General features: G+C 45.3%; 1 protein-coding gene and 1 non-coding gene across 2 annotated transcripts in view; both read right to left on the reverse strand.

Annotated features, from left to right (window-relative positions):
• Positions 1-5,988: 5,988 nt before the first annotated feature.
• On the reverse strand, positions 5,989-6,070 carry Trnas-gcu (transfer RNA serine (anticodon GCU)). The gene has a single exon. It is a non-coding gene; the product is annotated as a tRNA-Ser (tRNA).
• A 12,725-nt stretch (positions 6,071-18,795) lies between these two features.
• LOC119450321 (histone-lysine N-methyltransferase SETDB1-like) overlaps positions 18,796-22,626 on the reverse strand; it is a 119,197-nt gene continuing 115,366 nt past the window's right edge. Inside the window, 1 exon segment of the mRNA XM_049665796.1 lies at positions 18,796-19,176. Coding sequence (XP_049521753.1) covers positions 19,059-19,176 — 118 coding nt within the window. The 3' untranslated portion in view covers positions 18,796-19,058.

A 22,626-nucleotide genomic window follows, 5' to 3' on the forward strand; every position in this document is an offset into this window, starting at 1 on the left:
CTGGATGACCGCAAGAAAAGCTTTCAGATCAAATGCTTGACAAAGCAACAAATAAAGAATGCGCGAATGCGTGCGCAATTTACAATAAACTCATACCAGGTGTCTTGAGTAAACATTGTATGAGTGCGTACAACAGCTTAGGCCTACACTATATACTGAAAGAAAATTCGACGCTCTCGTGAATAAAGAGATAAAAGCAATTATGCAGGCCCAACGCACATCTTGGAATCTATGTGAAGCGAAGCTTTCGTGAAGCGGTTAATCGAATGCTATAAATTTGCCCATATTTCATTCCTGAGTCTTCGGCGTAAAGGAAACTGGCGCGCGCGCATGCGTACTCGCGCACCCATGCTACGCATCTGCGGTGGACACACGCAGCGCTCATCTCCAACAGCCAGTTGGCATAACACGATAGAAGCCAGCCGCGCGACTGTCCGCTTGAGGCACTTTGCGTGTATTCGCGGCCTTCTTTCACGCTCGAAAAAAAAAAAAAACGCTTTTATGTATAGCACGTATATTGAGCAACAGGAAGCTGTATCGGGAGTTTTTTCATTTTGCTCTACATTTCTTTCATTTACACTTTTCATCTAACTATAATAATTGAGAATTTGATTAATGAATTAAGACTAATTATGTAATTAGGCGGAATGCAAAAAATAATCTGAGTATCTCCAAGCGACGGCAAGCAACATTACATTTGGTTCTTTCCACCTAGTGGCGGGGTTGCCAGGTTGGGCTATAAATAGCCAAATTGGGCTACATTTTTTGGAGCTAGCCGGATTTTTTGAAGTTGGCTATTTGGCTACCTTTGGGCTATTTCCTACCTTCGGTTACAGTGTACTACAGTGTATAGAAGGGGCAGTGCAGCGCGCGGAGCCAGCGACCCATAGGGCGCCTGACGCCGCCGGTGGCGAAAGAAGCGGCAGCGCTGCAATCGCCCACTCTTGAATGCGGTTGCTTGCTTCGTGGCTTGGAAGCGCTTGCTATGGCGCTTGTTACAGTGGCGCACCGACGGAGGGGGGGGGGGGGTTCGGGGGTTGTAACCCCCCCCCCCCCCCCCCCCCCGCTGAGGCCGACTTAACCCCCCTCTTGTTTAACCCTTTTTCTTTCCTAGCGCATTTGAGTACTGCAACTTGTAAGACGCGCAATCGTCTGCACAATCGCAAAAAGCTCATATTTTGACAATTTCTCCTGAATAAATTGAAATTAGTGCTGTTTAGATGGTATTGGCAAACTGTCAACCCCCCCCCCCCCCCCCCCCCCCCCGGGAGAGATCCTGCGCTACTGGCTTGTTAGGTGCTGTTTCTCCCGCTTTTCTCTAAATGTGTGGTGCTAAAGCGCGCGAATGGCTCCTAAGTAACGCTTAAACCATTGTTTCGCCACTGGATGCAGAGCAGGGTACTCGCGAAGCAAAGAAACGGCGAAGTTTTCACTGTTTAAAGCGTCCGCAGACCCGGAGCGAAGAAGCGTTTCGGAACGTAATTGGCACAGATGCGATAAGAGGCTTACACATGATTCCGCAGTGTGTGAGCTACATTTTGAGCATTGCTTCATCGTTAGAGGTTCTTTATTCTATGGTTAGAGACTATGTGCATTGGTCAATGGCGCGGAGATACGGATTCTGCGGGGGACGCCAACGATCACTCGGATGCTGTTCCCACCATCTTGCCTATATAACGTTGCCCCACATTTAAGCAAGCGCTTGCCTCCAAAGAGAAACGTGAGCAAGAGGAGGTCCGAAGGTGTGTTTACCAACTGCTTCAGTGGGAGCAAATTTCACAGCGAATATATGATGGATGTTTTGCACATGATACATCATGCTTCCCCCTTGCAGGTCGGTTGCGAAGACCATGAAAAGAGCCTAACCTATGGCCGGGTTTTATGTTATCATGAGACTGCACTTATTTGTGAAAGGCGAAAACAAATCCAAACTGCTGAGGAAGCGTAATTCAGCCAAACACCTTAAGCTAAGCAGGTTAAACTAGGTGCAGTGTAACTATCATATCGCGTGTTTTATTTTTGTCTCCCTAACCTGCTCTGTTATTTTTTTTTTTTTTTTTGCACTTCACCTTGCTAATTGTGCGGATTTGCTGAAGCAAAGCAAGCAGCTGCACATTTGTAGTTCATTTGCTTCCCATTACCACGGCAATGCTGTCACTGCATTAGTGTGGAAAGCTATTCCAGATATCAGTGTTCTGTGCCCTACCTCGTATATGTGTTCTCATACTCTGTGATGCCTCATTGTTAGCATTTAGTTGCAGATTGCACAGACCATGAGCTTGCGCCCCTTTTGTGAAATTCTGTAGCTCGTTTAGCTGCTTTGCCATTTCACTGAAATTGCCATTTGGCTTCCTGCATCATTGCTGTGCTAGTCTTCTTCTGTTAATTTGTGTTTACTTTGCCGGTGGGACATGGTTTAACAGCTGAACTTCAGTGATTTTTTCAGAATAAATTGCTTCTGTGGATGTATATGAGTTTTTCAATTCGTGCATGAATGCTTCCAGTGTAGCTTTTTAATTCGTGAAAATTTCAGCTCGCGTCAACAGCAACGAGTCCAGCTGATTCTGCGCGACGTTATTCATTGGCGTAGTTTTTTTTTTTTTTTCTCTTTTTCCAGAACGTCACCTAACGTGTCATTGAAAGATGTAGCCAAGGAGATAACGAGTGTACAATGTACCTGCTTAATTTAAACTTACTTTTGTTGTTGCGGGGACTAGCTACGTTTAATTCCCCTGTCACGCGGCCAGCCGATTGCGATTATGTACAGTCCGAATCTGCTCGCTCGCGATCGTAGACTCGTCTATGCCCTCAAGCTCTGTAAGCTTAACAAACTCGATCCTGATTGCTGAACGTGTTGAAAAAGTTCGTTTGGATGGGACTCAAATGCGATCGACACTGCCCGTATTCTCAAGAGCGTGCCAAGATTCAAGCGGCGAGGATATAGATGCGCTGTAGTCATTTCAGAGACCGCTTTGTTTCTGTGGAAAAAAAAAAGAGACTAAAAAGCAGTACGCATTGTATTTTCTGATAATAAGCAGACAATACAGACTAAATAAACTAAGTGCTTACGGGCAAAAATCTGAACAATGTTTCCAGCGTGCGCCAAGCATATACGAGCGTCGCAGTAGATGCGGGTGTGTCGTCTGCTTCTCTTCAAGAGTGGTCGATCGCAGCGCCGCCGCTACTGACGAAGCCGCCGGAGCACACTGTACTTCGGTTCAAAAGTCTGTTTTCCAGCGCCTTTTCTCCCCCGTAGTGGTAGTTCTATCTCAATGTCGTTGTGAATAAAATGCATACATATGTAAACAGTTCTTTACTATATCCTCTCTGCCTGTCTTTTTACATGATTTTACTCATACGATGCACTGTTAACTACGGTTCATGTGTCAGCAGCTTGTGCTAGACAGTTACGGCAGTCAGTAATAACGAATTCCTTCCCTTCCTATTAAAACGAAACTTTCATTATCTACTTTGCCGGGTTTCGCATGGCTGCTGAGTCGGTGCCTGTCTTGGCAAGTAAATTTGTGGATTTAAATGCAAAGGATAAATGAAAGTACCCGCAATGTGGCTTAATAAGCCTTGTATGCTACCCAAGTATATGCATAACACCTGCACATATAACGTTGGCTAAAGCACATCGATCTGGTAATGGAATTATGAATTACATTTCAGATCCTTTGAGTTACTTTACTGTCCTTGTTTTAAAATGTATATGTGACATTGGGGTTGTGCCCGTTCTCGGCCAGTCTTCCAGAACAGATATGTCCCCCTGTCGCAAACAGCTAGGTTCAGTATTCCTAAAGGCTGATTCACACTACGCCTTAAATGTTGCTTTATACGTGTCGTACTTATTTTTCTGCGCCTACGCCTGTCATTACCAAATTGTACGCATCGCCGTTAGTTGTAAAGCATTTAGTCTACCGCTTCACTTAAGTCTCGCTTGACATAGATTCCGACATGTGCAATTTAATCTTGCTTGATTTGTTCATTTGCATCGTCTTGTATCATCTTGCATGGTCTTTTCATGTCGTTCATGCCGCGCGACAAATTTGTACATGTAACCACGTTATTAGGTCATCCAATTGTTTTGGTTGTACTTGTTTTAATATTGTTTGATTTCTTTGTTAATGCATCGCATTCTCATTTCTTTCGTGTATAAACTTTAATAAATAATAAATAAAAAGTTTTTTTTTCTCTCGATTTATTGTCTTTGACTATTTTGGGCTATTTTCATGGGTTGCGTTTGGCTACTTTTGGGCTATTAGTGAGCCAAAATTTGGTGGGTCGTTCTGCGAACACCTGGCAACCCTATTACGTGGCATTTCCATATTTTTAAATCTTGGTTAGGGTGGCTAGAATCTTGGTGCATGATAGTTGGGACACCTTGTACACGCGCGATTATGGCCTAATGGCCTTTTTAGCGTTCGTTGTAGCAGGTAAAAGAAGGCCCATTAGGCCACAATCGAGTGCACGTACTACATACACTATGGTATATAGTGCACTATATTCCATATTTAATTATTTTCTGTGGTTTCCGCTCTATAAGGTTCGATCTTTTTCGGCGTTAATGAGGTGTTCTAACATATGTCGCTCCTAATCTACAAATTCTCAGAAAACTTTATTTCCTGGTTCGTATTGTTTGCAGAAGCGATAACCGTAAGTTCTGGCCGTGACACGTTGTACTTTGGAAATATATACTATTCAGAGCGATGGCGATAGGGGACGTTGATGAGGGCTCACAGAAACGTTTTTGTTGTGGAAAATTTTTACTGATGTACTCTCGTTTAGTAGAGGTCCCGACTATAAATGAAATGGATATAATGTACGTGTTATGCATACACTAACATATTATAACATTGATATAATGATGTTACCATATACGAGGCCAAAGACTTCAGGCAGCTTGCTTAATAGTTATTGATGTATGAATACTAAATGGTTTTCTAGAATAGAGGTCGTAGAATAGGCTGGGTTGTAGTGTTAGGGTGTATCGTGAAATAAAACTGATTTTGTCTTTAATGCATCTATGATTAAAACATTTTCGTTAAGTAGACTTTTTAGAACCGAGCGATCGAGCCATCGAGCGTCAAAATTAAACGAACGATCCGGGACGGCATGTTTCATTATAGTGTACTAGATTAGGGGCTATAGTTTCATCGCTCAAATTAAGTCACTCGTCGCTGTCGCGCACAAAATTGTTCACATATGGCGTTACATTTAAAAATCTGACATATTTTAAGTAAAGTAAACCTCACATCGCAAATTTTGCGGCAATTTTCAATCATGTTTGAAGATTCCACTTTGTTTTTATCTTTCGAAAACCGTGTCGGTGTTCTGAGACGATTATACTCGATCACTGAAAAGGTAAAATATTCCCTCCAAATCAAAGGCAACCATCACTGTCCGAATAAATAGTATACTACTAGGGTGGATAGTAGTACGCATCAGACGTTCGTTTCCAAATGCATGCTTAAATTTGCAGTCGAAATTATTATCGCTCACACACACTCGCACGCACACGTTTGTTTAAGGGGCCGTGTTTGCATCACAGCGTCTAAACAAGGCACCAGCGTATTGTCAAAATTTTAAAGGACTATATTCAGGGGGCTCCACAGCATCTGATGTTCTGTAGAATTCACAGGTGGCTAGCCGTGATAGGTAAGGAGCTTTTTAACATGAGCTATAGGCAAGGTACCGATCGAGGAGCATGTGGAAATAGTGTCGAAGTTTAAAAGAAGTAATATGACCCTAAATGAAATACGGAATATAAGTATAAAAATATATCGGCAAATAATCCTGTAAATGCTACCCACTTCCGCGATCTTTTCTCTGTATCATCGTCATTGGAGCCTCGTCCGGTTTGGTGCGCTTTAACACTGGTAGCCTGTGTTCGGTGGCACCATTTTCCGAGGCAATAATAAAGGATACTTTCCAACCGCCAACGATCTTTAAAAAAAAAAAAAGTAGGAAAGAAAAAAAAATTAATTGCGACGAGGATGGGATTCGAACCCACGCGGGCAGAGCCCAATGGATTAGCAGTCCATCGCCTTAACCACTCGGCCACCTCGTCTAACGAAAGTGGGTGATAATATAAGGCAATATAATGCTTTGGTAGCCAATAAATTGCTCGGAGGAAAATTTTGCATTTGGTTGATAAGTTGAAACTTTTAATGCTACGACCTGTACAGCTTTTACACTCGTTAATTTCTAAGTGCGACTGACAGGCATTCGACAGCAAGAAGCGTCGGTACGTTGAAATAAAGATGTCACGACAACGGCGATGCGTTTCGCTTTCGTAAAAACATGTATAAGAGGTTAAAATTATAATGGCAAAATTACTTTTGTCAATATCTTTTGCCGTATTTCACATGTCCCATGTCATTTGGGACAAGTACCATAAGGTCAAACCACGGGCGTACACGGTACAAGTAAAAGAAACAAGAACAAAAATGAGTGACATTGCTGGGTTTATTTGAATCTTCCTGGGGTGTCAGAACCACTAGTCAGAACTCTAGTCAGAACCACGGTGGTGGTCACAACATAACAGTGCGCAAACACAAGGAACGAAACCACCAAACACTGACACAGCTTTGGTTTGTAGTTGCGTCTTTCTTCTTTTAGTCACACAAAGGGTATGTCTTATTCCCGTTTCTATGCGAATGAAGTGTTTTCAAGTATGTTCAGATTATAAGCTGAAGCTGTTCCACCTGTAGTTCATGTGCGCATTATCCTTTGCTATACATTCATAAAATCGTCTTCAAAACCTTTAGTTATAGGAACATTCCCTTTGTACTACGTGGAACGTCAAGACGAATCGAGTTAGTCCACCCTACCATTTGCTTCATTCCATGTACAGCGTCCTGGGGTTGCTGTACTTTGCGTAGTGTTTTTGATCGCCTGTTGCTGAAGTTATACCTGTTATACAGCAAGTGCACCTACGTGAAGGTTGGCGTGCTGGTAACGAAGCAGACAAAAATGAGTGGTCATTTAGCGGTAAATGCGACATTGGCAACATTACGCTGATCCACGATTTAAACCGCATTCACCGCACTGCTGTTGTTAAGGAGCTCACTCGACCCACTTCCTAGCTGCCTCTTCGAGGAGCTAAGTGCAACTATGGCATCTGGCCACCATAGTGCAACTGTCGGTGGCTGATCATAGTTGACGGTGGTCCGGTGCAGATAAGTGTCAGTTGCACTATGTATATATAGGCACTTGTAGGTTGAGGATGCACGTACTTTCAAGAAACGATGCTTTATCGTTTCTTTCGTACGTGCGTCCTCAACCTACAAATGCCTATTCAATTACGGGGTCGCGGCAGACTCTCACTCACTTTATATACACACACACACACACACACACACACACACACACACACACGCGCGCGCGCTCTTCTAAGCTCTCCAATCCCCTCTCTACCTCTACCTGACCGGCAGTGGCGCACCGACGGGGGGGGGGGGGGGGGGTTGTTGTAACCCCCCTCCTCGCGCCCAACCCCACCAGTCCAACGTATACCTTCACCGCTTTGTTGACTTTGTCATCACAATTCAGGAGGTGGCTTGCTCGAGGTCGAATTTTCCTGATTAACAAAAGCACTCTATCACTGTCTTGTATTTATTCATTCACTCTTAAATTACTTTGAGTAAAACGCTGAAGAAATAAACATTGTCATCGTCCTTGGTGTCATTATTATAATTATTAGGCATTTTATTTGCTGTTGGATTCCTCGTGCTAAAGCAAGGAAATTGCATATTATGCAAAGTGATTCCCCCACCCCCATACACAAAAATATAACCCCCCCGGCAGAGATCCTGGGTGCGCTAGTGCTGACCGGCTACCCACACTTCACACAGCACAGTCGGCGCACAGTCGCCGTAGTAGTCTAGCTGTAATCATTGAAATGTAATAATCAGTGGTTATGACCCGTAATTTGTTTCTCGTGTCGCATTTTACCGGATCAACCTTGGAGATCAGCTACGAGGGGCCAAATTAAATCGACCAAGTGGTTGGCAGATACTGCGAGTATTTAGTCTGCGCTAAGTCTGGGCCCTGTTTATGTTATCGACCTGGTGTAATTGTGCCACCTATGTGACTCGGTGTTCGTATCGTCTTTTATTGAAATAAACATTTTCTAAACAAAATCATGCGTAGATTTCAAGCAATGGCGGAGAACCTCGCAGGCACCTGAAGTGAACGGACGTTGAGAACGTTAAAGTGTCGGCGGCGCGCTACGAAACCATCTGGCGAATCACCGGAGCGTGCCAAGGCACAGTAGCCGGCTTCCTGCCTTTTCACCATGCCTCCACGCTGTGTGATAGACAACGAAGGGTGGTCTATGGCGGCTCCTCGACGACCAAGATGTAAGCCAACGGAAATTTGCCTAATTCTACACCCCTCTCCCAGTCTGCAACTTGCCACAATGTATGGCCCCATGTGCTCCACTCTGCCGCGAGTCATGCGGCTCGCCTTACGGACACTGAAACCCTACTGCAATTCAGGCCCCAACGAAACTCTTAACCCTCCACATCACGGACTTGAACATCCTCCTTAAGCTATCTGTCATCCAATCAGTAAACATTTCCAATCAACTCTTCTCTATTAAGATATACAAGCTGCCTCCCCATGACTCCACAAGGGTGTCATAAATCAGGTTGGACCCCACACCTCAAGGATGATACCTGCGACATCTTGTCTGCTCGCATGATGGGCAAGACCAGCACAGCCCTCATTACATTTCCCGACTCCCATGTCCTGTACACAGTCTACTTGCAAGAACAGAGCGCAGCAATGGGCACAGTTCTGTCACACATTTCTGGCCATCAGTTATCACCAAGACGTTTGTCCATGCCATGATCTACCCACTGCAAAATTTGTGGCACTGACATCCCATATCCTGAAATACCGCACGAGTGCAAGCCAGCTGTCCAAATTGCAGCAAAAATCACACCGCGATGACCCCAGGTGCGAAGTTCGTCATAAGGCTGATCTTACCATCTGCAAGGCCTACTATCTCAAACAGCTCAGCCTACACGAAGACCGATCAACCGTCCGCTTCTCTGACAACATCACCTCCACTCTGCATTCTCAACAGCCCTTTCAGGACTCTGCTGCACCGTCCAAACTGAAGAAACAAGCCCTCTTGTTACGTAATGCCTCTAGAACAACCAGACACACTATTAAATGCAGCCGCAGCAGCCCCCCCCCCCCCCCCAACTCCGCTCCCAGCCTTCAAGGACTCGCTGGTAAATAAACCACCCCTCCCTATCTTCTCTCATCTACCTCTCTGCCTACTCTAGTAAACAACCCCATCTTGATGATAGCTCTTCTTCCTTCCTCAAACAGACTCCCGATCCCCCAGGCCATTAATTCCAATTCTGGCGCTCCTTGGCCAGAACTGGCTTTTGCGCCAATAAAGCCCATTAATTAGTTCCAACGCTGACGATGCGCATATCGAAGCTGGTATCACTGCCACCGAAACCTGCTTCGATAGCAAGTTTGCAACTATTACTTCATCCTTTAACGCCAAATTCGAAGTTAGCATAACCTCACTCACTTCCAAATCCAAAACATCGCTTGAAGCAAAACTGGCCCGCACACTTGATCAAGTAGTTGACACCTTGAGTTCCAACATGGCATCACTCGTAGCGAAGTTAAATTCCTCTCCCTCCACTTCGCTATAATTGAAGAAGCTCACATGGCTCCACAAACCATCTGGGAGCGCTCGCGCCCCTGCAGCACTGTCAGTTCACCATCGTGAGTGATACACCACACGTTTGGCAGTGGAACTGCATAGGTCTCGCCTGCAAGTGTGGCCTCTAGACAAAGTACATTGCCACTCAGCCAGACAAACCAGACTCCATTCTCATACAAGAACCCGGCTCGCCAATCTCCATCCCCGGATACAATACGCACCACACCAGAATCTGAACACACTCTCCTTACTCTCACACGAAAGGGTCTCACCATCCACCCTATCCAACACACATCGTACAGCCACACTGTTAAACTCTCTCCCTTTTGCAAAGTATTCCGCTCGTCAATCAAGTCTGCATAACAAACGTGCACAGTCTACCATAACAGTCCCTCCAATTCCTCGAATCAATGGCACGTCTCCGATCCTCGCGAATCTTCACTCATCTCATAGCCGGAGATTTCAGTGCACCTCACACAGCATGGGAATACAAAAAATAGTGCTCAAGGCACCAAACTCCTAACTATTACCCAGCAGGAATGTCTCACCCTTCCTAACAATCCTGACTTGCCCACCCATCACAGGAACTCTGTGGAACAGGACACTACACCAGATTTCCCCCTCCTCAATGGTCCAACGAAGTAGCGATCACATTCAGTAGCGATCACACACTCATCAAGATCACCCTCCAGGCGCCCAACTATAGAAGATCTTCCCACCTTCATTCACTTACTGACTGAAATAACTTTCGTAAGGACTCTGATTCAGACAATCTTTCCACCCCTGCTGACTATGACAATTGGATGCAACAAATTCATCATCGCACTTAGCTTCATACCCATGTCTTAAAACAATCAGAGGATGTGCCGGCGGACACACATCTTCTTTACCATTGGGAGGCTCATCACGGCCTTATTCACAGGTGGAAGGGAAACAAGTGTAACTGCTGCCTGCACAAACGCATCTATCTGCTCAATGATGAAATTGCCACTTATTCAGACTCTCTTACATGAGAGTACTGGTACAGCATTTGCAATAAACTCGGCATAACCCTGTGCCTTGCGTCTATGTGGCGTCTAGTCTGTGGACTACTTAATCCTTCTCAAACTAAAGCCGCCACACACCCAACTCTAAGCAAATTCTGGACGAATACACATCACCCGACCACCTTTATCGTGCCATACAGGAAAAGTATATTGCCACTCCTAAGCAACCCACGTATAAAGGCTACACCGGGCATGAACCTAACAACACCTCCCGGGCTGCGGACATCACATTAACTGAAACCAAACAGGCTGCGGCAGAAACCCTTCTAAGTACGGCGTCGGACCGCGACAATCTCACTGTGCGCCGACTTCGCAACCTAGCAGACCAGGATTATGAGCACATACTTGAACTTATGAATAGTGCTTGGCATTCTGGCACACTACTGAGAGAGTGGAAGACAGCCACAATCACTTTCGTCCATTTCCCTCACTTCTTGTGTGGGAAAACTTGAAGAGCGAGTAATCGTCCACCAACTGCACACACACCTGGACGCTACACAACACCTCCCACACTCCCTCATTGGGTACCGACGACACATTTCAACTCGGGATGTGCTCCTCCAGCTCTAGGAAGCAATATTCACCACTCCCAGCACCGCTCAGCTGAAGGCCATTCTTACAGTTGCACTCAAAAAGGCTTTTGACAACATCCGTCATGACAGCATGTTAGAGGAGGTCCAAGCAAAGAACTGTGGAGCCAGGCTATATAACTATGTCCACTGTGTTCTTCGCAGCCATACATAATGTCTCCGCTTGGGTGGCGTCACATCCCCAAACTACGGCCATCCCCCAACGTGGCATTTCACAGGGGTCCGTACTATCGCAAACTCTTTTTAACTTCGCCAGCGCTGGTCACCATGCCAACATTTACACTACACTATATACACTGATGATATCATCTTTTGGATGAATCACGGCTCAGCAAGACACATACAAGGCACTCTGCAGCACACTCTAAATAACATACACCATGCTGCTACCGACATCGGTTTGAGAAGTTCCTCCACCAAATCAGTACTGCTACTGGTCCAAAACCAGCGATGCCAATCACCACATATAAAACTCGGACATAATGGCTTCCCTATACCACAGCCTAAAAACGTTTCGCCTCTTGGGACTCCACATCCAGTAAGATTGCGGTGGCTCTACCACTGTTAATCATATCCCAAAACAGGGCGAGCAGGTTCTCCGGCATGCTCCGTCGTATTTTCAGTTCGTCACGTGGGCTGAAGGAAATGGATATTTTCAGACTGTGATGGCCCTGTTAATATCCCGCCTCTGCTACCATCTCCCATACGCTCGACTTACACAGCAGCAGAAAAGTAAGTTGGACAGGCTGATATATAAAGGCGCCAAGGTGGCTATGGGCCTTCCCCTCAATGCCAGAACTAGCGCCTGCTTGAAATGTGGTGTCACAACACAGTTGATGAACTAGTGGCCATCCACAGACGTTGTCGGGAAATCCGCCTTCTCACTCGATAGGGACGAACATTCTCATGCAACTTTCAATATGCAAAGCCGTTAAACTGGTGAACAGTGCTCTAATATTACACATATTAGCTTCTTCAATGAATGCAATATTCGTAAGTGCATGCAGTGACATGCAGTTCCTTTGTTTCATTACTTTCATTGTCATGGTGCACCAGATTTTATTACATTTCAGTTGTTTCTCATTTACAAGTTCCTCAGTTGACCGGACGTCTAGCTGTGAATGGATTGAATTTATCAAATAATATAAATAAACCTATCCTTTTGTATTGTGAAATGCACCCTACGAAACAGTTATATTCCACTTCATTCGAAATTAGAAAATATTCATTATTTGATTTGATATTAAAAAATTGTTTTTCTCAAAAGTTCGTTTCAAATTGCGAAATTTCACTATCTGAACACGCCCATTGTTACAATATGTTACAATGTTACAATGGCTGAGCGAGTACAGCAAGCTCCCTATTCTTGTGTGAATTCTTGCTACAGGCACATGAGCCTTTATTACTTCACTCCCTTGAGTATTCAAATTTTCAGCACCCGTTGCACAAATCATGGCAGCAGTCAGGCAGGGCAAACTGTACAACTTGGCTGTGTAGGCTGTTCTTTAGCAGGTGGAGTCAGGTGGTCACATTATGTACTGCATAGTGGCTGCAATCACAATGAGCGTCCCTTTAGAATGCACGAAATATTGCATGCTGATACGAGGCCCTGTATGGGTCTATGGTCATACTGTAAAAGAACCAAAACCTGGTGAATTCGGTATAGTACATTCATCTTCAGAACAAAGTGCCAACAGACAAGAGACAAAGTGAAGGTTTTTTAATGTGATAGTATTAATAGTGTCAAAGTGGAAAAAAAGTGTGTGTGTGAAGTGTCGGAAGCCGGTCACCTAGTAGAGGTACCTGGGGTGCGATCAGAGATCTTTGTTCGAAACGCGTTCTGTTCAGTTGCTGCAGCGTCACGAAGTGGCAGTATACAAAATTTGTGAGAACGGGAGGGATGGAGCAGCAAATTGGCAAGTGGTGAACTCCCTGGACGACGAACGTCCGGGGAGTTCATCGTTTTTGGTGACGTCAAAATGACGACACGCTCCTGTCAATCCTTTTGATTATGAGCACGTCGTCTGCTAGGAGCAGAATGCGACGAGATGTGAAGTCCGAGCAGTCATCCGCTCGCTACTAGGCCGGCTTCGCATGGCACGTCTGGTGGATTGGTATGGATCCAAATGGCGGCTGTGGCTACTAAATGGTTCACTGCTTGCTGAGTGGCTGCTCTCTCCCTCTCGTTCTCGCAAATTTTGCATAGTGCCATATATATATATATATATTTATATGTATACATGCAAATTGGAATCAGCTAGCGCAAGACAGGGGTAATTGGAGATTGCAGGGAGGGCTTCGTCCTGCAGTGGACATAAATATAGGCTGATGATGACACATACACACTCTTCTAAGCTCGCCCATCCTCTAACTCTACTAGGTGACAGGCTTCATATATATATAGTGTAACTGATGGTGGTCTGCTCCGGACCGCCGTCAGTTGCACTTCGCTCCTCGAAGAGGCAGGACACATGTTGAGTGAACTCGTGAACAGTTTGGAATAGGGTGAACACGGTTTAAATCATGGCTCTGAGAATTCAAAGAGGTGTGACATAAGGCTCATGCATTTCTCTCACATTTACTGCTAAATTGGCACCGAATTTTTATTTTAAGCTTACCTTTCTTTGCCTCTTTCCCCCACTTTACAGGCGCTGCTGTCTCGCCGAGTAAACTTGAGCCAATGGTTGTGTGCCCTCGAGTATGTGAGCAAATAGGCAACTTGGTGGATGGCCGACATCCCGCAGAGTAGAAGGTGCAACTTGGGCCCCTGGGCATGCGCCCATTCTTTGCCGATCCCCCATCCTTCCTTCACCAACCTCCTAGAATTGGTATGTGTCACTATGACATAAAGGGGATAGAAGCCTTAAATTTATCTACATGTTTGTTGCGCTGCTTTCTGCATACACCTCTCATCAACATTCTTCCCGCGGTGGGCATCATAGATTCCCTTCATCCTCACGACAGAGAAAGTTAACAGCTACAGGTGATGAGGCTGTGCTCGTCTCTGCTACTGCTGCTACCTCGGTAACTCAAACTTCAATCATATAAATTTCAACATTGCATTGGCTCAGAGTTATTTTTTTAAGTTTGTCCTGAATGCACACCTTTTGTGGTATACACGTCCACTTTATCATCAACAATGATTTACCTTTAGACGCAACACACAAGCAGCGGAAAACTTGCAGCAGCCAAGACTGACAAGCAACACGTTTTTAGATCAGCGATCTTTTCAGTGGTTTTTCCGTTGCCAATTTTTCCAGCTATAGGAACTTGTCTGACTAAACTTACTTGAAGCAGGTGCTCAAGCTCACCATCGAAAGATTTTAATTTAAAGAGTATATAGTCGTAGACCAAAGAGCAAATCTTTTTCACAAACAGAATGTTTCGTACAGGTTCGCACATTTGTAAAATCGTAGAACGAGCCCAAATTTGTAAATATTACGAAAAATTCAGGCCCAAAATATTATCAACTACAAGATTGCCTGTATGACTGCTTGAACCTTTTATTGCAATAGCAATTATATGGACACTCCAAGCAGATTTCTGCCGTCGTTGTCGTCGCCGCCGTGAGGTTCCGTATAAAGTTCAAGGGCGATAAAATCGTGGCCATATGCTGTATGTGGGAGTGAAAGTGCTAGAGGGACCCACACTTTCACGGACAGCACACGCACGGCTGAGAGGGGCAATTAAATCGTAGCCACACATGGTATGTGCGAGTGAAAGCGAGCGAGGGATGCACGCTTTCATGGAGAGCAAACGCACGGCGGAGAGCACACACGATGTCTTCCATCGTGCAAAAGGTCGTGGGGGGATGGGAGGTGACGTTTAGCTGCGGCACCAAATGCGTATCTTGCGACCGGGCGCAAGGGGAACTGGCGACGCGGAAGGAGGAAAGCGGGACGGGAGGGGGTGTTGCTTCTACTTTGCCAGCAACTGCGTACTTGTACTTTGCGCGGCTTCGGGCTGTTCCGCGCACCGCATCTTGAAAGCGATCTCCACACGGCTCTGACCTTTGTATGCGCCGAGCCCCCCTCCCTTTTGGCGCTCAGCTTTCCGTTGAAGCGATAATCCGCACGAACCTTCGCTCGCTGCAGCCACGCTTGCTCACGCCAGCATTTTGACAGTGGTTGTCTGCGGTCATCAAGTGTGATTTATTGAAGTTCGCTTGTGCGCGCTGACACCATGCTAGTTAATTCAGTTAGTAAGCGAATGTGCCCAATTCTATGCAGCCGATAAAACTACTATACTTACTCCGTATAGCTCTACTAATTTGCTATCGCAATTGATGCTTCTCCGTTCGGGTGAAACTGAGACTTTTTTGACAGACGCCCTATGACTGAGCAAAGTGCTTTAACCGAGGCTGTGCCTTGTTAAGCAGAGGCGTGCTGTCAACTTCCTAGCGGACACCTATCTCATGGACTCATCATATCATATTGGCGAAGCAGCGCACTGACCAGGACAAAGTGCTGCTTTTAACATTGCTGAATCTCATGGAATGTCTCCGAGTGCCAATTCCATGCGAGGTTTGGTGTTGAGTACAAAGTTTCTGGCATTTGAAATGTCTTCGGGCAACACTGAATGGTGCAGCAAGCATGATTTCTTGGTTTATAGGAGGAACACAGGACAAGGTAGAAGTTTGGCATGCAACTTGCTTTCTCTTGAAGGCATGGTCAAAGGAGACAGACCGATGCAAGATCTCCAGCTGCAATGGTGTCACACACGATGTTAACACATGAAAGGGACACCTATGGTTCACATATGAAGAGAGCTGTCCGAATAAATTCCAAACGAAGCATTAGGTGGCTTGAAGTGAAGCCCACTTCCAGTTTTTTGCCTGGGGTTTCCCCCCTATTGCTGAAAAAGTTCCCACAAAAGTTCAGTTAAAAAAAGTACAGAGAGCAATGTAAAGAAAGGATCACCAGACATGTCTTGATTTGTTTTGTTAACGTGGTTTCTTTTAAAGAAAAAATATATTTTCGTCTGTATCAGTAAGTTACCCTTTATAATATCAAAAATACCATTCTTACAACATAAGACGCTTGGTAAGCCAGAAAAAGCGAGATAAAATATTGCAGCCCAAGCACTCCGTACAGATGGTTAACCAGCGAAGCTGAAACACACAGCCCCGGTGTTTATCACTGGGTTAATCCAGACGGTTCATTGAAGTCTTTCTGAATTATAGGTTACGTCTGCGCATTTCTTAATGAGGTTACACGTTCTGCTGTAGCCTCTAATAGTTCTGCTGCGACGGAGAGAATGACATCACTGACGGTATGCCCGCAGTCCGCCGTTGTCGCTTGCGTTCGATGTCTCCAGTTTGCTCAGCAGCGCGGTTAGCAGCATTCGCCCGCCATTGCCGCTTGCGATTCTTCAAAATTACATGTCCGTCACGTAAGACAATGAATGGCTCATACACCCGTAAACGTGGCCTCCCCAATACGACGACAGAAAAGTGAAATTCTATGCTGGAATGATGAGCAGCAACGAAGCCAGCTGTGCAAGATGACTATGAAAGCAAGAGTAGTGGCACGAGTGCTGTTGTGATGAGGGACGCCAATGAGCCAGCTGTAGAAGATGCCGCCGCTTGAGCCATTGCTGATGATAATTTCTGCGCACATCGGACGACCGGATTTCGGTTTCGCCTAGCGATATACAGCTTCGCTGTTCGAGACTGGTGGCAACGCCTCAAAAGTTCCCACAACCAGCTCGCTACGACGTCGTGGATTTTGACAGCAGCTCCTAGGGCATAGTTAATTCTTTAGCGGTAAAAATGGACTACATTGTGCTTTAAAGGAGCCAAAGATTGAGCATGGAGAGTTTCAAGAACTTTTGCCGAGCCAACACATCCTAAATACACACAAAAAAAAATACTTTGAAATCCGCAACGTCACGGTGACATACTACTAGTGTTGGGGATTCAGCGCGAAATTCAAAAGCTGAAACTTCGGCCATGTTCTAATAATGAACCTGCTCTTTTGAAATCAATGACAATGGAGTTTTCCAAGACAACACTTTACACCCGTCTAAACTGATTTAGTGTTTTGCTTTAGTGTCTCTCTAAATGTATTAATAATGCCTGAAGAGGTTTGTAGAGATGAATTATTTGTGATTACATCTTCTGTGAGGGTTTTCGCTTGTTAATATATGTTTAGAATATTGCTCGTGTGTGTTATTAGCTTGCAACAGTTACCAGAAAAATTCCAAACTTTTGGCTGCCCGACAACAAATCCCCAATTTTATCCCTTGTTTTCATGCCAGACCACAAAGTCCCAAATTTCTCACCGGTATTTTGAATTATAGTAGCACCCTATTTTTACCCCTGAATTTCAAATATCTATAACCAAAGAACGAAGGACCCTAAATATGCAACAAATTGACAGCTATATTTACACTTCTGCAAGGGATTGAGGTTGCTGCATGGAATCGCAAGGTCTTCAGAGTGCAGTTTTGCAGCTGGAGCTGAACACTGCTGCTATGTAGCGTGTATAGTTGCATCCCACGACAGCCATGTCATCATATTAAAAAAGATCACATTAGAGAGTTTTAGTTTCACGTACGTGGAAGAGTTCGCGTATGTGGAGCTCCTACGTGACTGAAATGCGCAGAACGTGGAGGCCGCCCGCGCGTCTTGCGGACGCGCGTGAAAACTTCGCGCTTGCGTTGCGTGCTCTATGTACGTGGCGGTCCGACGGGGCGCTCTCGCGAGTTACGAAACTATCGAGAGAACAGGTTTCAAGATGGCGGCAGACCAAGCGAACGCTCCGAGCAGTGCTCCGCGCCTAAGATTTTCAAAAAGTGACGACTTAGATCTACTTCATGATGTTCGAGAGTGCAACCCATTCGAAGACATGATGCAGCATCTAATGAGATGGACTGAAATCGCCGTGCGGCTGTCGGCGGCCAGGGGAAAAGTGTTCAGTGCTCGAACTGTGCACGATCACGCAGACCTCCTGCTCACGCAGTACGCTGACAAGGACAGCAAAAGCCTCTGCACCTTGCTGCTTCAGTTGTGTGTAGCGCAAATAGATAGACGGTAAAGGTCAGTATATTTTTCGCATGCGGAAGCATCCATCGTATGTATGCGAGGGCTCCACGCAGGGACTTCTGGTGCTGCTTCTGCGTACGTGAAACTATAAACGTAGCGGACGCATGCTGCGGAACATACGCAGAGTTCTCACGTTTGCGTACGCAAAGCATCCACGTACGTGAAACTAAAACTCTCTATTATCCCAATAGGAGCGTGACAATTAAAGCACTGAGTTTTTCGCTTGTAGGCCATTTAAAAATACCATTGAGATTAGGCATTACTGCCATGTTTATTGTGAGGCACTTCAATATAATACTTGTCATAGTCATCACAGAAATGTTTGCTGCAGCTGCAGAAATATCTGCTTGCAAACGGTCCATGCCATGCAAAGTCCATGCAAACGGTAAGCAGACGAATGAAGCACCACATTGTACATGAAAATGTTGAATTTATTTATGTACAACACATTTCCTTCTTGGAACTCAAAGTCAAATACACTTAACAATGATGAATGAAAGCCTCAGGACAAGAAACATAATGGCAGTTGAACGAGGTGCAAACAACAACAAAGTCATGTGCAAACGTAGTGTTGTACACACGCACCCACCCACACACACACACACCCACACACACGCACCAGAACACCGGCGGCCACACTGCTGTCTTTTCACATAGGTCGCCGGCAGTTTGTGTGAACACTTGGCTCATATCAACCGTCCTCGGCATTCGTCTGACCCACACTGGCAGTACATCACACGTTCAGGCACACTTCCAACATCATAGTTGTAGTCCCAGGTAAGTTCCACACCAGCTCTGATGTACCTGCAAACAAATATAAAAAAAAATTAAATGCTGTTGCAGCTTCCCGTAGTACGGTAGGTAGACTTCCATCAATTCAACTCCTGTTAATTCAATTTTTCGGTTAATTCAATCCCGACCAAAGGTCCCCGCCGGTGCCCATAAATTTATATGGGCCTACACTTCCGTTATTTCGATCTCAATATTGGCCTTCGCCGGATGATTCAAACTTAACTGGTCTGCTTTGCCGCGATACAGCCATATTATGCGGTGAAGCATATGCAAATTATTGCGGAAAAGCAAATTAAGAATGGAAAGGGGCCACAGTCACGGGGCATTGTACGTGTTTCTAAATTATGCAGGTGTGCACACGCCATCTGCAGTCACAGAACAAACACCTAGATGCTTAATAAGCACACTGGCAGCCATTCAGAGCTGTTTCTGGGATTGCTGCGGCAATTTGAGCCCTTGTTTCGCCTGCCACGCACGCGTGTCTTGTATATGAGATCGTTAACAGCGCCTAGTACGCATTCCTTAATTATACACGTGCGCATGCGCCGTGCGTCGAGAAGCAGAGAAAAACCAGCTGTGTTTTGGGAAAGCTAGCGAAAAGCAAGGCGGTAAGATTAAAAAACTCGTTGAGGCGATGTTTAAAGCCAACAAATGGTTGGTGGTCTATCTAAAGCACTGAAGGCTTGCCAGTAAACTTATTAGGCATCTTGGTGCATGTGCTTGTCTAAATTAGGGACACGTGCTGTGGTCCTGTAACAGTGGCAGTGTTCCCGAGCTTTGTATGCTTCACACCATAACATGACTGTGTTGACAACACTATCAAGTGAATCAACGTGTTTCGGCATTCTTTCTGCCTTATAATTTCACCAACTTCATTGATATAACGAAGAAGGGTATAACAAGTTAACAGATACAGCCGAGCGCCTCTACAATGAACGCCTCTATAGCGAAGCCTGTATAACGAAGGAATAATTCTGTCACGATTCAACTGCGAGTGGTGCTGTGTGTGACCTTTACAATGAAGTGACCTGTATAACGAATGATTTCGGAAGCTCCAAGTGCTCTCGAAGTAAACCTACATGTTTCGTGGCAATATCAGGGTGTAACCAATATAGCACTGTGCTTATAATGAAAATTGGATATACACATATTTTCAAGTCAGATGCAACATCATTATAAACAGAGTTCAGCTGTATATGATTTGCTCAATGCAGTCGACTTCTGTTAATTTGACCCGGACGACACCCAACGAAATGTACCTAATTATTTGGTGATCGTTTTAAACAATATGCAGAAAATACACCAATACACTGCTTATTCATTTGGAAGTATTTGCCTGAATTTAACATGCACCAGACGTTTTAGCTAGAAAATGGTGACAAGAATATGTGTTGCACAATTGCGGCCGTATTTTTAATGTCAGCTTTGCCGCACAGATTTTTAAGGCTTGTTCATAGTCTGGCGCAGCCTGCACGCCAGGGAGCATCAGTCGAAGTCAGCCACATGACGCGCTGCTCTGCATGCTGTTCAAATGCGCCGTTTTTATAGTCTAGTGTTACTTGACAGCAATGAACATCGAGTGTCAGAATACGGCAGCAGTAAATGAACAGATGCAAGGCGCGCTCCTGTGAATACTAAAGCCCCTCCATACGCGTTTTCGCAGACCGGTTAAGTACCGCCAACCTACCCTCCTCCTCCACGCTCCTCCCTCGGTCACCCCCTCAGTTTCCGGAGTCAAGCGGAACTTACGTAGTCCCAGCTTCCATTTTTAACGGAAGCGACGTCACTGCTGCGTAGAGGTGCGAGCGTGCAACAAGCGAAAATTCAGGAACCAGAAATCACGGAAGAAGAAAAACCGGAAACGGAAACCCCGGAAGCGGAAACTGCGGAAGCGGAACTGGTTTGAGTGACGAATCAGGGAACAGCGGCGCACATGAAAGGTTGGCGCTACTTAGCAAAAGCAGCGGCAGCGCGTGGATGGAGGGGCTTTAGTGAATACGTGTGTCTGTGCCACGCGTAACCATGATGCGCAAGCTCACCTATCTAGCCTGTTTTGCCCACAATCGTGCTTTGCGCTCACTGCTGCTGCCTTCGCTGCCGTGACTCCGATCCCGCCGATACAAAAGGCTTCTGCTCATACACGCAGAGAATTCTGGGTAAAGTGAGCATCGGACTCCCCGAGATAAAGCATGTTGTATCTCAATGTCAGCGCCGATGGACACCAGTTACGACAACCACCATTAGTGTGCCGGACTATAAAGAGTTCACCTCTTCCCAACGTAATGCCATGTCCGTGCACGCGCACCAACGTTACGCCGGACTAAAGCTGGCCTTTAAAATCATCTTTGCCACAATACCCCATGTTATGCAGTTAAGCATACAAACATCACAGAAAACAGCTTTAGTTTTGCATTGGATTATACCGCACAGAAAATTTACGGCTCAATTTTCCTGAGAAAAAAAAAAGGAGCGCATGAGATTCTGGCAAATACTGTGATCCGACACTCTGAACTATTGTCTTGACACTCTGAATAGAATTATGCAGCAAAGCAAATTCTAGGATCAAAATAAGGAAAGTTTGGGCCCATAGAAATGCATGGGTACCAGCTGGGACCTTTGGTAGGGATCAAATTAAGCAAAAAGTCGAATGACCTGGAGTCGAATAAACAGAAGTTTACCGTACAAGCATGACTAAGCATTGCATGTGCACTGCAGAAAAACAGCAGCGATTTACTATATTTGGACACAGTCTCTAGTAACAAAACTGATTTTGTGGGTCCCAATCTTCTTATTCTCTAGTTTGACAATGGCTCTCCCTTCCACATGACTCTCCCATGGCATTACTTAACTTCAAATGCGAGTTTGTGAGTCCAAAGAGAAGATAGTGCACTTGACAACTGTCCCCTTACAGAAAGTAAAATCCTTCAACCTTGGTCCCAGCTGACATCGGACTGAGTTGCTGCCAATGCCACTGGCTGCCAATGCCAGCGAATCGCCAGGCATAAAAACGAGTGCCATGTCCTCAAAGCCAATGATTCGCCAGGAAGGAGGTACTGTTGGTTTAAAAAGCTATTCATAGATGCTGCACCAGCCAATATACACTGGACAAGAGCTCAGAAATGTTGTCCCTATGTGACCCTATGTGTCTACTTCAGGGGTGAGTTGTTTTAATTTCTTTTTTTATTGATAATTGTAGAATGTTTACGCGCACATTCAGACATCTAAATGCTTTGAGCAGAGCAGTGGGTGCATTTCCAACATCAGATTGTGCCGAACCCTGGCAAACAAAATCCGTCACGACAGTGCAAAAAAAAAAAAAAAAAGGTACAGCCAACAAGAGTAAAAAGTGCAGCACTGCTCTCTACATGCCCGAATGCTTCAACCTTTTCCACAGAGAAATCAGTAACGGGCAGTTAAGGCTCTGAACTGAAGAGTGCTGCTTCATATTGTATATAAAACTTG

The sequence above is a fragment of the Dermacentor silvarum genome, chromosome 4 (genome assembly GCF_013339745.2).
Source record: "Dermacentor silvarum isolate Dsil-2018 chromosome 4, BIME_Dsil_1.4, whole genome shotgun sequence".
Lineage (NCBI taxonomy): Eukaryota > Metazoa > Arthropoda > Arachnida > Ixodida > Ixodidae > Dermacentor > Dermacentor silvarum.